The sequence below is a fragment of the Bombyx mandarina genome, chromosome 03 (assembly GCF_030267445.1).
Source record: "Bombyx mandarina strain Sakado chromosome 03, ASM3026744v2".
NCBI classification, from domain to species: Eukaryota; Metazoa; Arthropoda; class Insecta; order Lepidoptera; family Bombycidae; genus Bombyx; species Bombyx mandarina.
In genome coordinates, this window is record NC_143210.1 from 2,855,481 (window position 1) to 2,876,088 (window position 20,608).

Consider the following 20,608-nt stretch of genomic DNA (forward strand, 5'->3'; position numbering starts at 1 on the left):
ATGTGGGTGATGGGTTGTGAATTATCCATATTTGTCCCACACGGCAACGCCACACGTTATGAAGTCCAGTTACCTTGTTAAATTTTGATAATATAAGATGTCCGATTTTCTATTACGGATCATAATATTTATACTTTTAATTGTGAATGAGTAGAATTTTCCAATCGAACGTTTTGTAACAATAATTGTGACGACCCCATCGTCGTTTTTGAAAAAAACAATTTGTGAAGTTCAGACCAAATTCAGTTATGTTAGTTTGTGGCTCCTTTAGTAAGTTCCTTTTTGTTTCCCGAGCACTATGACATGTCCTTCTTCAAACGAGGCTTGTGGAGAGTATTAAACGGTAGGTAGCGGCTTGGCTCTGCCCCTGGCATTGCTGACGTTCATGAGCGACGGTAACCACTCACCATCAGGTGCGCTGTATGCTTGTCTGCCTATACGGCAATTAAAAAAAACCCCAAAATCTTATTATTTGTGGGGACAGTACAATTGGTCTTCGACATATAGAGGGAAAAAATTCGTTCTTATTTATAGTTACAATGGAATCTCGATATATCCAATTCAAGGTTTTTTTCAAGGTTTCAGGAACATTCAACAATGTTTCGACTTAAAAATTCGAGACAAAAATGATTTCGTTGCCAAATTTAAGTCTTACAAAGGCAATTACAAAGTTTACTTTTCGAGTTATCTTCTGTATCGTTCCCTCGCTGCCGAGGATCGCTATCTCATGTGACGTTCTTCCACTGTGTTCGATCATGGGTGGCATGGTACAGACTACCACCAAGTGCTTCTCTTACTAGATTTGACAATTTGACTGGTGTTCCGCCCACGGCGCGCTTGCCCTCTATGCGACCCGCAATTATGAGCTTCTCTAATTCATGTCTGGGAGACTGCATCATGTGTCCGAAGAAACTCATAACATGTTCCCGGGAGATGGAGGACAGCCTTTTTCGGATGTTGAGCTCCCTTAGAATGGACTCGTTAGTTCTGATGGTAGTCCACGGTATTCGTAGCATCCTCCGCCACACCCACATTTCAAAGGCGTCGATCTTTTTGTTATCGCGGCTTTTCATGCACCATGTCTCTTTTCATGTCATGTCTTCATTCCAGATATACATATAATGCTAATGAATAAAAATTCGATTAACGATTCTGTGAAGTAAACTATACAAATAACTCCGAAAATCGATTGTCTTCTTTTGATTGAAGAAACTTGCAGACTTCTTTTAACAACCAAAACAATACAGCGGATTCTTCACGACCAAACAATACAGCGGATATACATGACAAACTCGTCAAGTCTCAAGTGGGTGGCTGCATTCACGTTGTGATTGATATCTATGTGTTTCGGTAATCAATTAACACTAGGAGCACCCGCGAGCTTATTCACCTATCTACGCCATAAATAAGTTTCAAAGGGGACATAGATAAAGGTGTAAGCATACTTTTGATAATCGTAATATCCATCCCTTTGCCTTTTTATATCTATGACAAGTCAGAAATCATTCAAGCCAATAGTTAGGTAGGGAAATGCTGAGAATAATATTGATGCTGGGAAAGTAGGAAGGGTCGCTCGTGCTTTTTATATATCTTCTGATAAACAAACGCACAAATGATCATGTATATAGCTTTAATATTTTTATGCAATCATTCTCAAATATCCATAATATGCCAAAAACTTTTTGTAACTTATACATATTTGAGATACTAGTTTTAGATGTTTGTTTTCGCTTTAGAAAATGACCATTGATCTAAATTATAAACGGGCCACTAACAAACAAAACTTAACGCAAAAACTCTCTGATTACAAACAAGTCAAGCCTCAAATGAACCAAATTTGAGAACTATTGGAGGTTACAAAATATTTGCTTATCGGCGTCTAGTATGGTTCTATGATTGTATTGTGTATGAACCCATAATACCTATACATCACAATGTTTATGCATTATGTGTTTGGGTCGAGCTCACGGCCCACAAGACCTCATTGGCATCACAACGAGAATGCTGCCCACTCCTAACCATACATCAAAGTCCCAATTGTAGTTTACAACAGCTTCCCAACCCTTAACCCTTATCGTGTCATGATTGGTTTTTTGAAGAAAAGCAAAAAAAAAACCGTATAGGTAGCTTCTTCATAAATAAAAAAATCGTGATATGAAAATTTTGGAAAAACAAGATGAATGAATTCTATACATTGCTACACGAACTAGAAACCCACGACAATTCGCGCTACCACAGGGTTTATTTCGTAACTAAAAAGTAGACCTACCAACCTCCAATGCTTTTATAAATAACATTACTTAAAGCTATAAATCACTAACAGCTAATAACGTTACGAACGTAATTTCAAAACCCAAATACGATTTGAGTCTATTAGCAAAACTAGCCACGCATCCTATACTAATGGGAACCTTTACTGGATTGCACGCTAACTTAGATAAATAGATCGTGCTCTAGATAACGCGGCCGTACTTGAGGCATACGTTTGGGACATTTTCATCGTAAAAGAGTATATTTTGCGTGAAACGGGTTTTGTTGAATATTTCTTTCGCTTTTGTTTCAATTCTCCTCGAGTGCGTACTACGAAATTATAATTTATTTATTTTATTGTCATCGGTAGCAGAAGACAAGAACATTGTTGCTATCGTTTACAAACACTTTTATGTAATTAAATTTAGACAAACTTTACAATACACAATTACTTAAACATTATTGTAGACAAACATAATATAACCTTAAACTTAACCATAACCTAAATATATTTGTTTATGAAATTTACAAGAACGTAATTTTGACCAAAAATATATGTGTTTTTTTTTGTGAATTAAGATAGTGGCGGTAGTCATTACACTACACATGATATTTGACAAATGCCTGAATTTCACTAACGAAATTTTCAAGATAAGCTTACATATAAATAAGCATTGGAAGATCTTCCGTATGTCGTTACCTTCTCAAAAGATTACACACAAAAAGCGTTAAAAAGTGTTCCTTTACATATTTAATAAATATCCCGAAAATACGGCATTTTATTACACTCACTTTAAGTTTTCAATATGCTTAAAACATAAATGTGGTAACAATGGAATTTAAATGTACCTACTCGTAAATTGGATTATAGATTATTTTTTACAAGGACTAGATATACAGACGAGCTCTCAGCCCACACAATATTAAGTGGCATTACCGTGGACCATAGACATTAGAACGCTAATACAGCTACCGACCCTCCGATATGACGGCGAAGTATGGAGTTATTTTGCATGTTTTTTCACTTCTAACGGCAGCAGTGTCGCCAACTGTTTGAAAACTTACCACCTTATGCAATTTCAAAAACCACTAAATTCAAAACAAAACTCCCCAACGACGGACCAAGTATTTACTCATTACAATATAAGTAAAGAAATAAATAAAAATAATTAGTTAATAACAATAGTTATTTAGTATTTTTAAGTATTTTTCTTTAAGTTCATCACATTATGAAATGTAATTACATACTTTATGTCATGTACTTGCCAGCATCTCCTTATTTCTTTAAAAATGGATAAGGTTAATGAGAAAAAAATCAAAATAATATAGAAAAAACAAGTTTATATAAAGTTTTTAAAAAATACAAATTTTTATCCCTAAAAATATCCCCAAATATTTCACCCCCTAAAAAAATCCCTGTATAGATTTTTTCCCCCTAAATTTTGGGGGAAAACCCCGGAGTTGGCATCACTGAACGGCAACAGAGCATTCCGCCAACCTGATGACGATTACAATCGGTCATCGACATTACTAATACGCGCGGCACAACCACACCGCTATCTACAAGTTGTTATTTGTTATTCCAAAAATCTACCAGCGAACTCGTAATTCATATAATTAATTAAAATAAATTGACCGGAATGAGAACACTCATGATCAAATTTCATGTTTAACTCATCTACATGTTTTGCATTCGAGTATATATTTACAGGCGCTTTCGGACGGACTTAACAACTTCGAAATGCGCAAAATTGCAACCAAGAAAAATCAGCATGACACATAATGCTTGGTCTTGTCCAACAACGCAGCATAGAAACGGTAGAAAACATATATAATATTTTAAGTCAGTCGATATTACAAGCTATCTATCTTATACGAATAATCTCATATACTAAATTCTTAGATACATATTATATATTATATTGGTTCGATATATTCATTGCCACGTGCGTTGTTTAACAATTTTTGACAAATATTACGCTAGATTACAAAATCGTCAAAAGGCAGTTACGAAACAAACAAAAACAATTACGGTACCTTACGAAGTACGAAAAGAATTTACTTTTGAAGTAAAAATAAATAAATTAAACCAAGTAATTAGTTTCAATCAAAACGGAGCCGAGGAGAACGGGCCGAGATAAGATTGCGAACGTGTAACAAGATTTTACGACGACCATCTCAATCAGAGCGCGAGAAGCAATTTGCCACAATTGAAAACAAATAAAGAACGTCGCCATTACGATTCGCCACGCTTCCGAACAACGGCAATATTTAATCGGCACTGCTCAACGAGAAACGCAGCTGTGACAATAACTTACCATTTCTGGATATGACTCGCCGCAGCATGTGACCGAAACGTCTAGCCCCCATGCACATCCTCTGCTCCCGCATAACATGGTCCGCGCGATCACTATCGCTTGCTGTATCATCATCAGTGTCATCAACTGACACGAGAGATTCACGCTTCGTTTTGTCATCACTTAAACTTAAGGTAGGCTCACTGACACCAAGACTTTTCGACTCGGAAGCCCAACTGTCCAGTTTTTGGACATCGTTAAATAGATCATCTAGATTAGTCTCTAATAAACCTTTGGCACTGCATATCACTTTACTTTTGGTATCATCACGCGTGACGATCGCGTCGACGCTACTAGAAAGGCACTTTTCTCGTTGCACACTCTTTACATCGCCTCCATCCATCTCTCGATGTGTCACACTAATGTTATCACGGGTTTTCGTACGTTGCTTTATTCTTAGAGAATTCTGCGACGCTATTTTTAGTTTATCCATAGGTTTTACACTTTTCGCTGTGGACGAGGTCAAGTCTCTTGGCACTATTTGATTTGTGTGATGGGTCGCACGGAACACATTCGAGAGAACCAACATTTTCAACGTTTTCAGCGCACTCACACTTGTCAAATACTCCATCACTGCATTCCTTTTTCATTTCAAGATTTTCGTGACGTCCGTCTGTATCAGAAATTCAAAAGGTGTTTTTGTGTTTGTAAAATATTCGCCGGGACCGAAATGCCTGTTGCGATACAATAATATACCTACGCTAATAATATATTTTTTTATGGAAAACTAAACATTATTCAAGCGTACAGAATATTCTGGACCGGGTCGGGGTTTAAGCGGTATTTCTCTCGGACGTTATCAACGCCGGACAACATGGCACGTCTGAATAAATAAAAATTCAACGGGGAAGTGATCCGCGTCGCAGAACCAGTTTTTTGCTCATAGTTCGTTTATAGCGACGTAAATAATGCATTAAAACTTTATAAAATATTTTAAACTGGACGTGAGAGCTTCACTCTCGCCGGCGCGGCGTCGGGTTTCGCTTTATGAGATACGTTTTGGAATCGCATGTCACCTAGGAACAAAGCCACGTCTCGGGCGCGAACGTGTTAACATTTCAGCCACGTTTACGTTATCAACTAGAGCGGATTTGGCTCCTGTCCCGAATCATATTTAATCTGCTCTACGTAATTCTCATACCAGTATTCCGACCAAGCAACAAAAGTTAGAGAATAGATTACTGAATATTCATATATGTTCAATGAATGAATCAAGCAATGTAAGCTGTTTGAATCAAAACATTAAATGACAGGTCTAATTGAAACCGCTCTCTATAACGTAAGTTTCAAATTGTATACCTCAAAAGGATCATATGGATAGTTCCATTTTCAGAGAGTGTGAAATAACCTCCACTGAAATCGACTTAGCATAAACAGCTCTCTAGGGCGTGTGTGTCCGGCAGAGTTCACTCAACAAGCCCGTTATATGTAGACTAGTTTCGGTATTACGTGGATCCACACTTTAGTATAAATATTTTATAAATTCATTTTAATTTCAATTGGGTTGGCGATTCGTGTGATAAACGCTTTCAGTGTCTTGGGAATTAAGTTTAAGTGAAGTAAAATTTTACATTTGCTTTTCAACATCAGAATAGATATTTCTGTGACAGCGGTAATAACAATTTTAAGGTCAAAGGACAAAGTATTGTTTTTGAAATTTAATAGCGTGGTGTGGACATGTGATGCGTAGAGAGAAGATGCATGTGACTAGCAGATGTATGGAAATTGTAGTGCAAGGTAGAGGGGGTAGAGGTCGACCGATGAAGACATGGGTATAGTATGTGAATAACGATATGAGAGAGAGAGAAAGGAATGAGTATTGAGCTGACGGCTGATAGAAGAGAATGGAAGAGAAAAATTAGCAATGCCGACCCCACCTAGTGGCATAAGGTGAAGAAAAAGAAGAAGAAGAATTCTAATAAGCATATCGTTAATGTGAAAACATTAAAACACTTTATGAAGACGCCAGTTTCTAACTCCAAAAAATAGTTCGTTTTACACATCGCGTAGATAACAAAAGGCCAACCGCAGATATAGATACTGTTTCAGAGCTCGTGTTTTTTTTTCATATTTCATCAGGAATGCACATATTTGTGCTGTAGTTACTGGTGTAGATATTTGGTGTAACGTTATGGTTCAAAAATATTATTATTATAACGAACATGTACGTCCATAAACACACGTTTTGTAGTTTCACCACAACCGTAAAAGTATATTACGTCTTTATGAAGTGCAGAATAAATTTTTAAAAAGAAAAATTAAGAGCCCGTATGTAATATCAAATTTCCTGTTCCATTCCAGTCACGGGTTCTTTTTCATTAACTAATGTATTTTATAGGATTTATAGGTTTATATATAATAATAGACATATATGTAGGTATCGGTTTTATAGTTTACATTGTTTTATCTTTACGTTATCTAACAGCCTTAAAAAAATCTATTTCATGCTCTAATTTGTTTTTTAACTGTTGGCGGCGGCTTGGCTGTGCCCTTTGGATTACTGACGTTCATGGGCAACGGTAACCACTCACCATCAGGTGGGCCATATGCACGGGCAATAAAAAAATCTAGTTCCCATCAATTGAATAACCACGTGACTATTTTTAAGCCCCGCACTCCCAAAATAAGCATGTTTCATTTTAATAAAGCAAGGAACTCGTAGTGGAACAACTGTTCACAGCAATTTCATTTCGTCACACATTTTTCCCTCACAAAAAATTATACAGCGTAGACTTCATTAAGTTTCGTTCAACTATAACTGTTGTAGTTAGTGTCAGTCACGCCATTAATCTACATTTAAGCTTCAACTTTTCAAATTGTGTTTGGTTCTAATCTTGTATCTACATTTAAATAGGCAAAGTCGAAGTAGTTTAGCACAATCATCTCGTCTTTCAACAGATTTTCTTTTTTGATTTTTTATTATTATCAATCGATTAGCTTTGCAGCTGTTAGCAATAAAAATCAAGCCCGCCAAATTATAATTTGCGTAATTACTGGTGGTAGGACCTCTTGTGAGTCCACAGGGGTACGTACCACCACCCCGCCTATTTCTGCCGTGAAGCAGGATTGCGTTTCGACTTGAAGGGTGGGGCAGCCTTTGTAACTATACTGAGACCTTAGAACTTATACCTCAAGGTGGGTGGCGCATTTACGTTGTAGATGTCTATGGGCTCCAGTAAGCAATAAAAAAAATGAATAAAAATAAAATCAGATAGAGAATTCTGATTTGGAAGTATCAATTATATCGTAAATCGTACAAATATTCTTCGGGGCGGAATTATTCCCCTATCAACCAGCACTCGACGTGTTTGTGTACTCGTTTTCAATGCACTTCCATGTAACTATAATACCGGTGACTACGTTTACATGGGAGACATTTTATAACGGCACCACGTACAGGTCATTCAGGTGCTGTTCAGCGGATTTCTTTTGCTCAACCGGTGATTTATTATGCTTAAGTGTAGCAACGTTACTAAGCGGATTTTTTTAACGAATACTAACAACTTCTACGGCAACTTTGTACACTGTCGGTCGTTGAAAATAATTTTGAACGGCTCAAAGAAGAAAAAAAAAATACAAACTCTTTTCGCTATTAGCGCTTATAAGCATGAGTTGTGACTATTATTTTTATCCTGTATTTCAATAATCGTTGATGGTTTTTTTTATTGCCTTTGTAGGCAGACGAGTATACGGTAATGGTAAGTAGGTCGCCGTCGCTCACAGACATTAGCAATCCCAGGGACACAAACAAGCTACTGTCTACCCCTGAGAACTCTGCAAAAATCCTATGCGTTGTGTATTCATTCTATATTGATTTTTTTATTTATTGCTCTTGTAGGCAGACGAGCATACGGCCCGCATGATGGTGTGTAGTTACCGTCGCCCATGGACTTCAGCAATGCCAGGGCCAGAGCCAAGCCGCTGCCTACCAATAAAACGTATGCCGGGAAACTATTATGTAGTACATTAAGATCCATTTTGAACTAGTTAAAACTAGTCGCGTGGGAATTTTTAAATACGTTTATCTATGTTTTTTTTTACGAGCTTCACCCAGCTAGTAAGTAGATCGATTTAGATTACCCAAACGACCATTTTAATAAAAATCGTCTTAATGATCCTGTAGGCTAAGTTTTTATAATTGCCTATACGGACGAGAGAGCTTACGGTCCATCGGGCGTTATGTAGTTACTGCCGTCCATGAGCGATTGTAGCCGTTCACCATCAGGTGGGCCATGTGCTTCGTCTACATACAAATATATAAAACAAAGATGTTAAGTGATTGCAGAAACTCCCCCCTACCTGCCTATCCTGACCTATGTTTCTCGGGCGGGGATCAAACGTCGGCAGAGAGTGATCGATTGAGTTTAGTCAGTTACAGAATCACGTAGTCACAACAATGTGCTACCCACCAATCTTGATACGTGATGTAGAATCACTATTGGTACGTATAAACTGTTCGAAATGGATTCAACTTTTGAAACTGGAAAGTAAGATTCCCTCGTATTTGTAATAAACAGAAAGGGGGTAACATTTTTTTTCCTACCTGTTCGCTGGTAGCCTAAGAGGCTATTCCCACTACGCCCAGACGGGTAGGTGAGCTCACGGGCTCAACGTGAACACTAGCCCTAGGAAGAGCAGTGCTTCGCAAAATCTACCACCGGATCGGAATCGCGACCCGTTGAGAAGATCCGGCAAGAAACTCAGTGGGCTTGGTACCAACCCGTGTTGGTTCACAATGGCAACAAAAAAACAATGTCACTGAACTTTTCGTGTTTTCATTTAAAAGGATCACTCCATCTACGTAACAAACATACACACACACCACCAATAAAATACGATACCATATTTGAGAGTCAAATTTACAGCCAACACACGCCAGACTACAAACTTACGTATACAGTGAAATCTACGTACGAAACTCTGCCAATACGTGCAAAAAGTATTATTTCGAACGCAAAATAAATTGTTTTTGTTCCATACAAGTTCACACACTTCTAAATACGATGTTAATCGTCTGTGCAATCAAGATAATATTTCCTCTTTGGATACAAAAAAAACCCTCAAGGTCCGTTGCAAGGTGAAGGTGTTATGTCATGCACCCTTAGGCTGTTTCTACACGTGGACAGTTTTTGTTTATGTTTCTTTTTTTATGGCATACGTAAAAAAGTTTTTATATTCCAACTTATAGCCTTGTTATTAATAAAGTTGTAATTTATGGATAAAACTGAAAATCACTCGGCTTCAACTTATTGCTGCAGATCGAGAGAGTGTAGTCACCCATCTTAACCCTTCATGGGGCATTACGATCTGGGTACACAATAACGTAATGAGTTCGGATAGTAATTAAATTGTTCGACTAATAAAACTTTGTTTTCGATCTGTCAAGTTGAAGTTCTTTTTTTCGTCTAATTCAGCTTTTCTCAAAGTAGGCGATAAGGCCCCCTTGTGGGCGCTGCAGGGCTAAAGGGGGGCGGTAAGAGACCCAGAAAAAAATGGGGAGTTGTGTAGCGACTTGGGAGGCAATTTGTAATTTCATCTAGGAGGACTCTTAGGACACCGACGGAGTTTTTGCTATAATGGTTGTAAGTAGGTGAAAAAATGGGAGCGCTAAAAAGTAGTTTATTCTCAAAGTAGGCAGTAGACAAAATAAGTTTGGGAGCTCCTGGTCTAATTCAATCGACAGACGATCATGCCCACAGTTAAGTCAGCCTTTAGCCGAGTGCATAGCCGAAATTTATTGTTCTGTTTCATCTCAAGTTAATGGTTATTATCGCCAAGACAAACGACATAAGCAATGGCATTAATAATTCACGATTTGTAGCGTGAATTATACGCGTCGTGCACACTCAAAACAAGCCCAGCGCACCGGGCTGTTTGTGCACGAGGCACATAAATCGTAGCTTTGTTCGTTGTGTATCGATTCGATGTCGATTTCCCCAAAGAAGTGTATGATATATGACGTGCCAAATATTGTATGTAGATTTTAAAGCGGGTACTTGCAATTTCTGCTCGGGATTTCAGTGTAGATATTTTTTTTATCACACTACATGAGCAGGCGGCTTTGTTTGTGTTAATAGGGTTCCGGCGTCGTAAATTCGAAGTCTGAACTGTCTCATATAGTGACATAGTAGACACAGAGTCTACACTAGTGATCAAACCGAAATGCTTGAACGCTCACAACGGAAATGGGTAGAATGGGGGTACCACCGGACTGATTGTAGGAAATATTTGGGAAGAAGAATTAATTAGATAAAGAACATTACTTCTAAGGCTAATAATAATAGGAATGAATACCATCTGATAGTGAGATAGGCCGCTATCACTGTAAGATTCTCAAACTTTGTGGAAAAGTAAAATTTTATGAAATTCGATACACACATCAAACGTTAAGAACCATTATACTAAGCGAAGTAAATTGGTTCTAAATCAACAGAATTCCTCAATTGCGGCCAATTATATTTCCCAGTAAAGGTGCCGTCACACTTGAGGCGAACGAACACTATTTTTAAGCAATGATACAATAAAGCGATATTTTCTTTTTTTCTTTTTAGTATTTTTTTTCTGTTTGTGACTTCCAAGCGAATAAATCTTTGTTTTGTAAATAATTTTGATTCGAAGCGTTCCCGAATTATGAAAATATATACAGCCGTTTGAAGCTCATCAGCTCTTTTCCTGGTTGGGGTGTGAATTTTTGTTTTAGGACGAAAATAATTTTCAGAACAAGAAGAATGAAATTGAATATCCGACGCGGCCTTTTAAAGAACTCTCTCTGAATAATTGGACCAAAGGCTTTAAAGGTATCCTGACGTAGCACCCCCTGTTTTTTTTTCTTTCATCAATATCCGTATTAGATATTTAGAATCATAATGTAACATAAAGATTGCTTGGCCAACCAATATCGTGACAATGTAGGCATTAACCTGGTTGTGTCCGTGGCATTGCTGATATCCATGGGTGACGATAACCACTCACAATGATGTGGACAATATAGGCGTTATGTTACAATGGCAATAAAAACCTGACAATTAGTATTCCCAAATTAATTTGCCTATCGTGAATATAAATTGAAGAGCGTATTCCTAAAAGAGACCAATTTCAATGAAATACTGTATGAACTACAATCATTAGTTGAAATGACTAGCCGCCCACTGAATGGAAAACTTTCACGCAAGTACTGACAAGTTTTAACTCAATAGAACCAACGATGCGTGAGGATACAAGATATAACTATAATATTACACACTCAATATTCCAAAAGGGTATCTTTTATAGAGAATAGAAATGAAGTTACATATTACGACCATTATTTACATTTGTCGAAAGGGACTATGTTAATCCACACAATGCATCGACAACAGCGGATCATTTGGAATCGCTTAATGACGTGAGCGGAAAGTGATAATAAAACGTTTTAATGTTAGCCAACTATCCCGAATCTAGGGCATGGACTGAAAGAGGAGACATCAAATGTTTTAGTATCGCTGGAAATGTTTTCATTTGCGTATTTTTTTACTCAAGCTTCATTATGGACATTAATGTTAGTTAAAATAGTTTATGGATGACCTAAATAAACAGTTTAATTTGTAATTGTGTCTATTTAGTTAGTTACACTGTCTTATAATTTATAATTCTCAACAATGAGGTACTGTTTTAGTTTCAAAGTTACGTAGCTATCCATTAATTTCCACCCACAAGCAAAACGCTGGGCCTCTTTTATTACGTGCCATTTCTTGTGACCCTGATCTACATACAAAATTCAGTATAATATTATTATATAACTATTATTAGTGGAGACATCGTGGGCTTTTAATACAAAGGCAACTAGCCAACTTGTCATATCCTTATTAAGTACGACAACACGTAAAAACGCGGTCCATCAACTTTCGCGGGGATATTACTTGCAACTCGGTCACGATTTACTACTGTTGCCGCTTCCGAAACTGGTCCATCAACTTTTACAATGTTATGCCCGAATGACATAGAGATTAGGGCAAAAATATATCGTTGATGACATAATCGACCGATTATTTACCTTACGTCTTTGAATCAAAGGAAAACGATTCTTGAAGCTAAATGGGCGAAAAGTAAACTACACCAAAACACTGCATCAAACAGTAAATAAATAGATTCTTCCAGTACAATATTGCCCTAATAGAACAGCTCGACGGCTATTAAATATGAGCATTGCAACACTAAGTGATATAATATAAGTGACGTCACCATTCATTAGCGTGAGACGAATGAACGTTCAAGGAACTTTCATGGCTTTAATTATTATGTTCCCGAGATATATGTTTGGACGACGATTCTAGAAAACTCAGTCGCATCGTTTTCAAATTATCTAATCTTACAATTGACACTGCCTTTTTTCTTTTCAAGTAATATTTTTACAATAGTTTACGTTATCAACCAAATAGTTAACTGGTATTTTTTAGTGTGGAAATTACGGTATATTTTACACCAAGATTTAAAGCGCCTGTTATCAAGAGAATATGGCGTTCTCAAACTAAGCCATTCAGTGTTTATTAAGACTTGCGACCAACCGAATTCAAGATATTCAACCCAAAAGATTCTTCTAGAATATATCCACTAAATGTACAACAAAAAATCAGCACGTTCCAAAAACAATTTGAATAAATGTGGCCAGTTCATTTTTATTATTGTTCAATGCGAAACGTAGTACATAATTGACCCCTTTATTAACCTACATTATTCGAACAATTTCGTCTTCAAGGCTACTGATTAATTTGTACGTCAGGTATAGGTTCTGCTTCGTTATCGAACTCTTGCTAGAAACTCTAAGTCACTTATCCTTGTTATGAAAAAAGGCCAGAGCAACATGGGGTCTAATAAACAGAAGGACTGGTATACATGTATGTTCACGGGACTATTCCTCGGTCAATATCTTGGAGCAAGGACGATTTTTTCTATGTAAATATTGCATTGGTGGATGCTTAGGACGGAAGCATTGGAACGAACGAAATACTACGTGACAGAAGAGATAAATTTGCGTAGTTATCGAGATCTATTTTGAAGGATGAAATAGCCGTTATTCTAACAGCAATTGAGATACGGGCATAACGTCTCAAAATGGCCGGTATTCATAATGTACTATCACGAATCCCGGTAACCAATCAAATATATTATAGACCAGATTTATATTTGCTTTTACGGACTGTATGGTTACCGTTGCTCAAAATATTACCAAACCCTGTCCTTATCTGTCTGGTTTGCAACACCCTGTTTATACGAGTAATAACGCCACGACTAGGGTCTCACGTAAATGTTAACGTGAATTTAGCTGTTTTACTTTGAGACAGTACTCAAAATAACGGGTACCTAACCTCTAGAAACTTCGAGACCGCTAACAGCACCTTAGCATCAGTAATACATATCGAAGGTGATAATATTTACTTCGAACCACAGGCCACGCTCAAACCATACCTTAATAACTTTCTACTCGCGGCAGTCTAGACCTAAAAGCTTGTTAACATATTTCGTCTCTTTCCCGCAAACTGGTAATCGTGCGTGCGTGAAAGTAACGGCGCATAACACACGGTCTGTGATGCGGAACCGGCGTACTCCTTATTGGGTATTTTCGGCCTTGAAGTGAAAGCTGCTTATTGCGAAATTGTTTTAAATTTATAACGTAATCTCTGAATTAATATTTTATAATGTTTGATATTTCATAGAGTATAAATAAACTAAATTTAATTTCAGAAGCATAAAGTTCAACATAAATATTACATTTTTAATTAATGGTATAAATTTTAGAATATCGGTCGGTCAAACATTACATACATACGAATTCTCATAGAAGCGATTCTGGCAACAACAAAAAAAAACCTAAAATATATGCGACAATCCTGATAATTACTTGGTTTTTGTTTTGAATTAATATCGATATCGCTATTTCGTATGAACAACGGAAGTTAACCGGTTTTAACTGGTATTATCGAACGCGGTCAAAATGTATGCTGTATTTAGTGTGTGTTTAAAAAAAACTTTGTTATGCGATTAATATACTGGTAACCAATACTTATAATTGCATATTATGTTCGAATATTTATAATTGCATATGTTGCTACTATGATGCTAGTGTGCACAATTATTGATGTGAACGTATATAGATTTGTATTTGTATAGATATAGATATAGTTGATTGCTAAATAGCAACACTGTTGGTGGTAGCAATGCCAGTAGTGGGGTCGTGACATAATAAAAAAGGTGGTAGTCTGAAAAAACGGGACAGAAAGCAGTGTATTGACTTTTTGGCGGGAACGCGAGGAGTGAAGTTGTGTGATTTGTTTTATTTTGTTTATTTAGTGTTTCTTCGGGTTTAAATGTGTAATAATGGTGGTTTATTAACTGTTTAATATCTATGAAAGTGCACAAATGTGGGAAAATGAAACAAAGCCGCTGGACGTAACTTCTCGGGATCCTCCAAAAAGTCCATTGAAATAATCTTAGTAAATGACCACCATTTTACTGAGATTATATTTCATCCCATTTCATTTTATTTAATTTCATCCCAGTTGATTAATGTCTCAAATTAATCATCTTCATTTCATTTCACTCCATAATATCATTTTTCATAAAAAAATGAATATAAATTAAAATAAGACATGACTTAAAGGTCTCAGTTACCAGGTCATAAAATCTCTTAAAAAAAAGAAAAGAAAGCAGTGTATTCAGGAGTGAGCAGATGTCTAAAGATTGTACAAGTGGAATTACAAATAAAGCAATACAGAATTAAGTAAACTACTGCAATCTGTGTATTATTTCCTGACTGTTGGAAGCGGAGTCCTACAATAGGTGTAAAATTTTTAATACTATTATGATATTATTATATGTACGTTGTTGTATGTTTTTATGCTTATGTTTTTTTTATGGCTTATATGGGTGGACGAGCTCACAGGCCACCTGGTGTTAAGTGGTTACTGAAGCACATAGACGTCTACAGCGTAAATGCGCCACCCACCTTGAAATATAAAATGCTGTGTGTGTGGTGGGATTGGAAGGGCATTATTCATTATAAGCTGTTACCACCAGACAGGGCTATTGACTCTGAACTCTACTGCGAACAACTGATGACATTAAAGCAAGAAGTTGAGAGAAATCGGCCGGAATTAATCAACAGAAGGGGGGTTTTTCATCATGATAATGCTAGACCTAACGCATCTTTAGCCACTCAGCAAAAATTAGGAGAGCTTGGCTGGGAGGTGTTAATGCATTCGCCGTATAGTCCTGACCTTGACCCTTCAGATTTCCACCTGTTTCGGTCTCTTCAGAATTCTTTAGGCAGTGTCAGGTTAACATCACGAGAGGACTGCCAAAACCAATTGTCGCGGTATTTTGATCAGAAGCCCCAAAATTTCTATAGCAATGGGCTCATATCCCTACCTACAAGATGGCAAAAAGTTATCGAACAAAATGGTACCTACATACTTTAGTTAAATGTATATAAACTATATTAAAAAATGTTCTGAATTTTCCTAAAAAATGCTAATAAACTTTGTACGATTGTAGAGTTACATATATACGGGATGTTACACAAGAAAAAATCTTTCAATAGATAACAAACTTTAAAGCCATTCATTTAAGAACACAATTCGTTTGTCATGTTCTACAAAGAGTTCTTCAATAAACATTGGTACTTGTGTATGTGTGATGTGAATGTTTGCATTTTTCCGCGGCTTTCTTCTTGTGTAATAAAAAAAAACATAGTTTCTCGTTTTCTGAATGAAACAAAAATTCATAGGTGATGATTAGTTAGTTTTGTTTTACACCACTGAATATCTTTTATTTATTGCATATATGGGTGGACGAGCTCACAGCCCACCTGGTGTTAAGTGGTTATCGGTGCCCATAGACATTTACAACGTAAATGCCGCCGCCCACCTTGAGATATGAGTTCTAAGGTACCAGTATAGATACAAAGGCTGCTCCACCCTTCAAACCGAAACGCATTACTGTTACACGGCAGAAATAAGCGGGGTGGTGGTACCTACCCGTGCGGACTCGCAAGACGTCTTCCTACCACCAGTATATCTGGTATACCACTATATCTGGTGTCTTTATTAGATTTTCACATCCGGCATTCCGTGTTCGGATAACAGAACGGAGGATTTATTAACTAGTGCATTTGCACTCCCAAATTTTCGATACGATAAAGTAATATAAATCAAGGCTCGAAATTTCTTACATGGACACCTGACGGGTACAATCAATTAAAAGTTATTCTTTTTTTTTTTTACTATGCCAATACCATTTTGAATCAGATACAAGTCAAAACAGGTTTATGCGAAGTTGCACCAATAACTCATTTTAGTATAGAACAAAAAATCACAGATTACTTACATTCTATAAAGCCTTATACAGAATACTAATAGTCAATAAATACTCGTAATAGGTGATATCGAGGTCCGTATCAAGGCCAAGTTTTATTGTGATTTTTGCTATAGAGTGAATGAACTAAAATATATAAATATTTATTACTTTAAGTTTATCTCCCATAATATTAGTGATTAGTTGTAGTAACGATATTTTTTTGCAAAAGCCAATTTTTGTACTCAATTAAATTCATATTCTATTACTTTGTATTGTTTGTGTTTAAAAGAAGCTGTATGAAGTATGAATATAATTTTGAACGTAGCTTTTTGAAAATTACATTTAATCTAGACCTGCCCTGCGGTTTGACTAAAACAATTATACACGTTGCATTTTTCCGGGATAAAGGGATGCTGATGATGACAGTTTCTGATCCATAAGGTCCTATCGATTTGTACATTATTGATATGTAAAAACATGAAGCAACGAACCAAATTTCGTATTTATTATAACAGACTAGCTGAACCACGCGGTATTACCCGCGGTTATTGTCGTACCGCGGATAACGCGGCAGGGCGATGTTCGTCTAAAAAAGTAGCCTAAGTTACTCCTTATATTATCAGCTACCGATCAGTGAAAGTTTCGTCAAAATTGGTCCAGCCGTTCCAGAGATTAGCCGGAAAAAACAGACAGACAGACCGACAGACATACGAAAAATTTTAAGAATACATTTATTAAAAAGCGGTTATTAAATATTACAAACAGACACCCCAATTTTATTTATTTGTATAGATATACCCTGCGTTTCCTGGGTAATTATACAACAATAAAAATTATCCCATTTACTAATCCAGATTGTAAACTATTTACATGTAAATCCATTCAGCCATTATTCCGTAAAAACATACCAATTTTCACATATTTCTATTATAATCAGGTATAGATTTATTTTTTAGTAATTTCCGTTTCGTTTCTAGCTTGGCGAATAAAAACACACGTAGGTACATGTGCGCATGGTGTTGCCGTGGTGAGTCATCGCGTACACCGCGGATCAAGGCTTCGAAAGGCTATTAGCCTAACCGCTTACCTCCCAACCAACCTTTGTTTACAAACTCAAACTAATATCTATATATTAATACGTGAAGCAAAAACGTTGTCTCCCTTTTTACGTAAATTGCGCGGACGGAGGATTATGAAATTTTCCACACTTATAGAGAATATAGAGAAGAAGTGCACAATGCTAATTTTTTTTTTAAATAATACATAAAAAATACATTAAATCAATAAAGAAAACATTACACACACTACATACCATGTATTTGACGCACACACTCATGCATACTATTTATTGTCAAACTTTTGTTCTTGACGTTTGTGGTCAAATTGAGAATAGATTAAATATTGTTTGTCTTTATTAATATTTTTTTATAGTGTAGCCTTGGCGAAATTTGTGATTATAGAACTATGAAATACAATCATAATAGTGTACAAACTTTTAATTTCAATTAATTATAGTCGAATATCGACTACTGCGGGACCTCTAGTAGAAACAAAACGTTTTCACAGATGAGGCTTGTGTTTATTGACATATTGACGAAGGGGTGCTGCTTCTGAAGTCCAATACCAATCGCTTATTGGCACCGGTGTGGCTAGACAAATGCGATGAATCTAGTTAACGTATTGTGATGATTTTTTACAAATCATCAATTTTGTTTGTAAATCATAACAATTGCTATTTCATATTTGAGTTTACTTATTAGGCGTATGCGGTGTCGCCGTGACTTTTTGCTAATTATTCTACAAGGTCAAAATTATACTTTAATAAAATTTCTTATATCCACCATCGGAACGTGTGTCTAGTTTGGTTTGTTCATCTCATCAGAGCCGTGTCTGTTTTCTTTCGAGATAACATACACACGGACATGCTTTGTTTGTCTCCGAACGCATCGGAGATTATACAAAAACACAAAGCCCGACGGCCGCGCCGTAATAATAACATTCACGAACTTGCAGCGCGTATGTGTGTTCGCAATGAACTGAAACACGTGCACAATGGGTCTCTGTTATCGCGCGTTTAACAACACCCGGTGCGCTGTTGGAAATGTCGAAACATACACCTCCGAACCGCAATCTGGGTCACTATCGGAAAACATAGGCGAACGGCCGGCGAATTCGGACGCAAACCAAAAACAAGAAAAACAATTAACCCGTTAACCGATTGAACAAACGCAAAACCACCTTTACGAAAACACGAGCAGCGGAGACGAGGTCATCGTTTCCATTCTATCCGCCGAGCACTGGATGCAACGGAACGAAGCCGGCTGCGGTAGCGCGATTTCGAAATGCGAATTGTCACCGGCGATGGTCGCGCGCATCGTATCGGCTCGGATCGCGCCGATCTACCGTGGGCGCAGCAGACGCGTGCGCGGGCCGGTTCCCACGAAGCCACTGGTTGCCGGTCGCAGCGAGAGCTCTCCGCGCCCGACTCAATTAGCCATCGCGACCTCCGAAGCAGCCGTCGATTGTAACGATAATACGAAACGCAGCGAACAATGAACCGAGATGAGATGAAGCCTAAACATTTGAATGGCTTAACACGTTGCCTCCGCGTTACAATTCACGTGTCTTCCTCAATGTTAAGCGCGAAACTTGTTTACTTTGATACGAATAAAACTAATTTATACTATTTCGTGTAAAACTTGTTGCTAAGTAACGTGGTGCTTTTTTTTTATGCGACTTTCGGTACTCGGATGCGTTGCTGAGCACAGCATCATGAATTCCAATGGACGTTTTGGCACTCTCACTTGAGGGTATGTATCTAAATTAAGAAATAAATTACCTAGCTAAAACAGTATAATTACTTATAAAACCGTAGAAAATACTATAATAAAAAATGGCTATAGTCAAACAGAATATCATGGTAATAAGGCAACAGGAATCAACCAACAGGGGTCGTGCAATGGTAGAAAAGAGATCATAGGAAATATAAATTTCTTATAGCATCAATATTCACGATTGGGTACTAGGGTTCTGATTTGCATTGCAATGACTGTTTTTGTTGTTTTAAATTTCATTGGTACTTCGACTTGATGTGTGAAGACAAAATTTGGGCTGCTTTACATGTGCCCTATGATAGCCTTAGTACCACTCGCAACGACGGGTCTTTTTCCGAAAGACCGAAATCGCTGACTGTAATGAAAATATTCCATTTAAAAGCAAATTTTAACGACTCGAGGTTCTTACGAAAGAAAGAAGAATAATTTATTTGTTATGAAAACGAAGTCTGGGCTTCAAATTATGTGACGTGAACGCGAAACAATGGCTCCTATGATTGATCCAATTACGTCCACAATTCTTCTTATTTCGAGATGTACGTAATCAACTCCATACGCCTCATAAAGGAGTTTTCTTACATTGTAAAAGTAACATCTGATTGATTGTCATTTTTGAAATGTCGTTATTTTGTTTAACAATGGTAATAAATTGTTAACGCTTTTGTCATTGGGTCATTATCGGCATTTTCGCGTCAAAATAGTATTTGCGTAAGACTTATGTATATCTTTTGATATAATTGATGTTTTCAGAGATTCTTTCATTATATATTTCCTTAAAAAGAGTGCTCTATTTATTTTTTACGCAATAGATAATGCGCAGTACCCACTGCGTCCGTT

The 20,608-nt window shown here is 36.9% G+C and overlaps 1 protein-coding gene across 2 annotated transcripts in view; it reads right to left on the reverse strand.

Annotated features, from left to right (window-relative positions):
* Window positions 1-20,608, reverse strand: part of aPKC (protein kinase C iota type) — a 227,409-nt gene that overhangs the window by 193,449 nt on the left and 13,352 nt on the right. Inside the window, exons 1-2 of one of the 2 annotated variants that reach the window (XM_089736626.1) lie at window positions 19,176-19,403; window positions 4,569-5,220 (exon numbers count right to left, since the gene is read on the reverse strand). The exons of the other annotated variant lie outside the window; for it this stretch is intronic. Of the exons in view, the coding sequence (XP_089592752.1) occupies window positions 4,569-5,178 (610 nt within the window). The 5' untranslated portion in view covers window positions 5,179-5,220; window positions 19,176-19,403. Of the gene's footprint in view, window positions 1-4,568; window positions 5,221-19,175; window positions 19,404-20,608 lie in introns of those variants that run through there. 2 annotated transcript variants of the gene reach the window in all.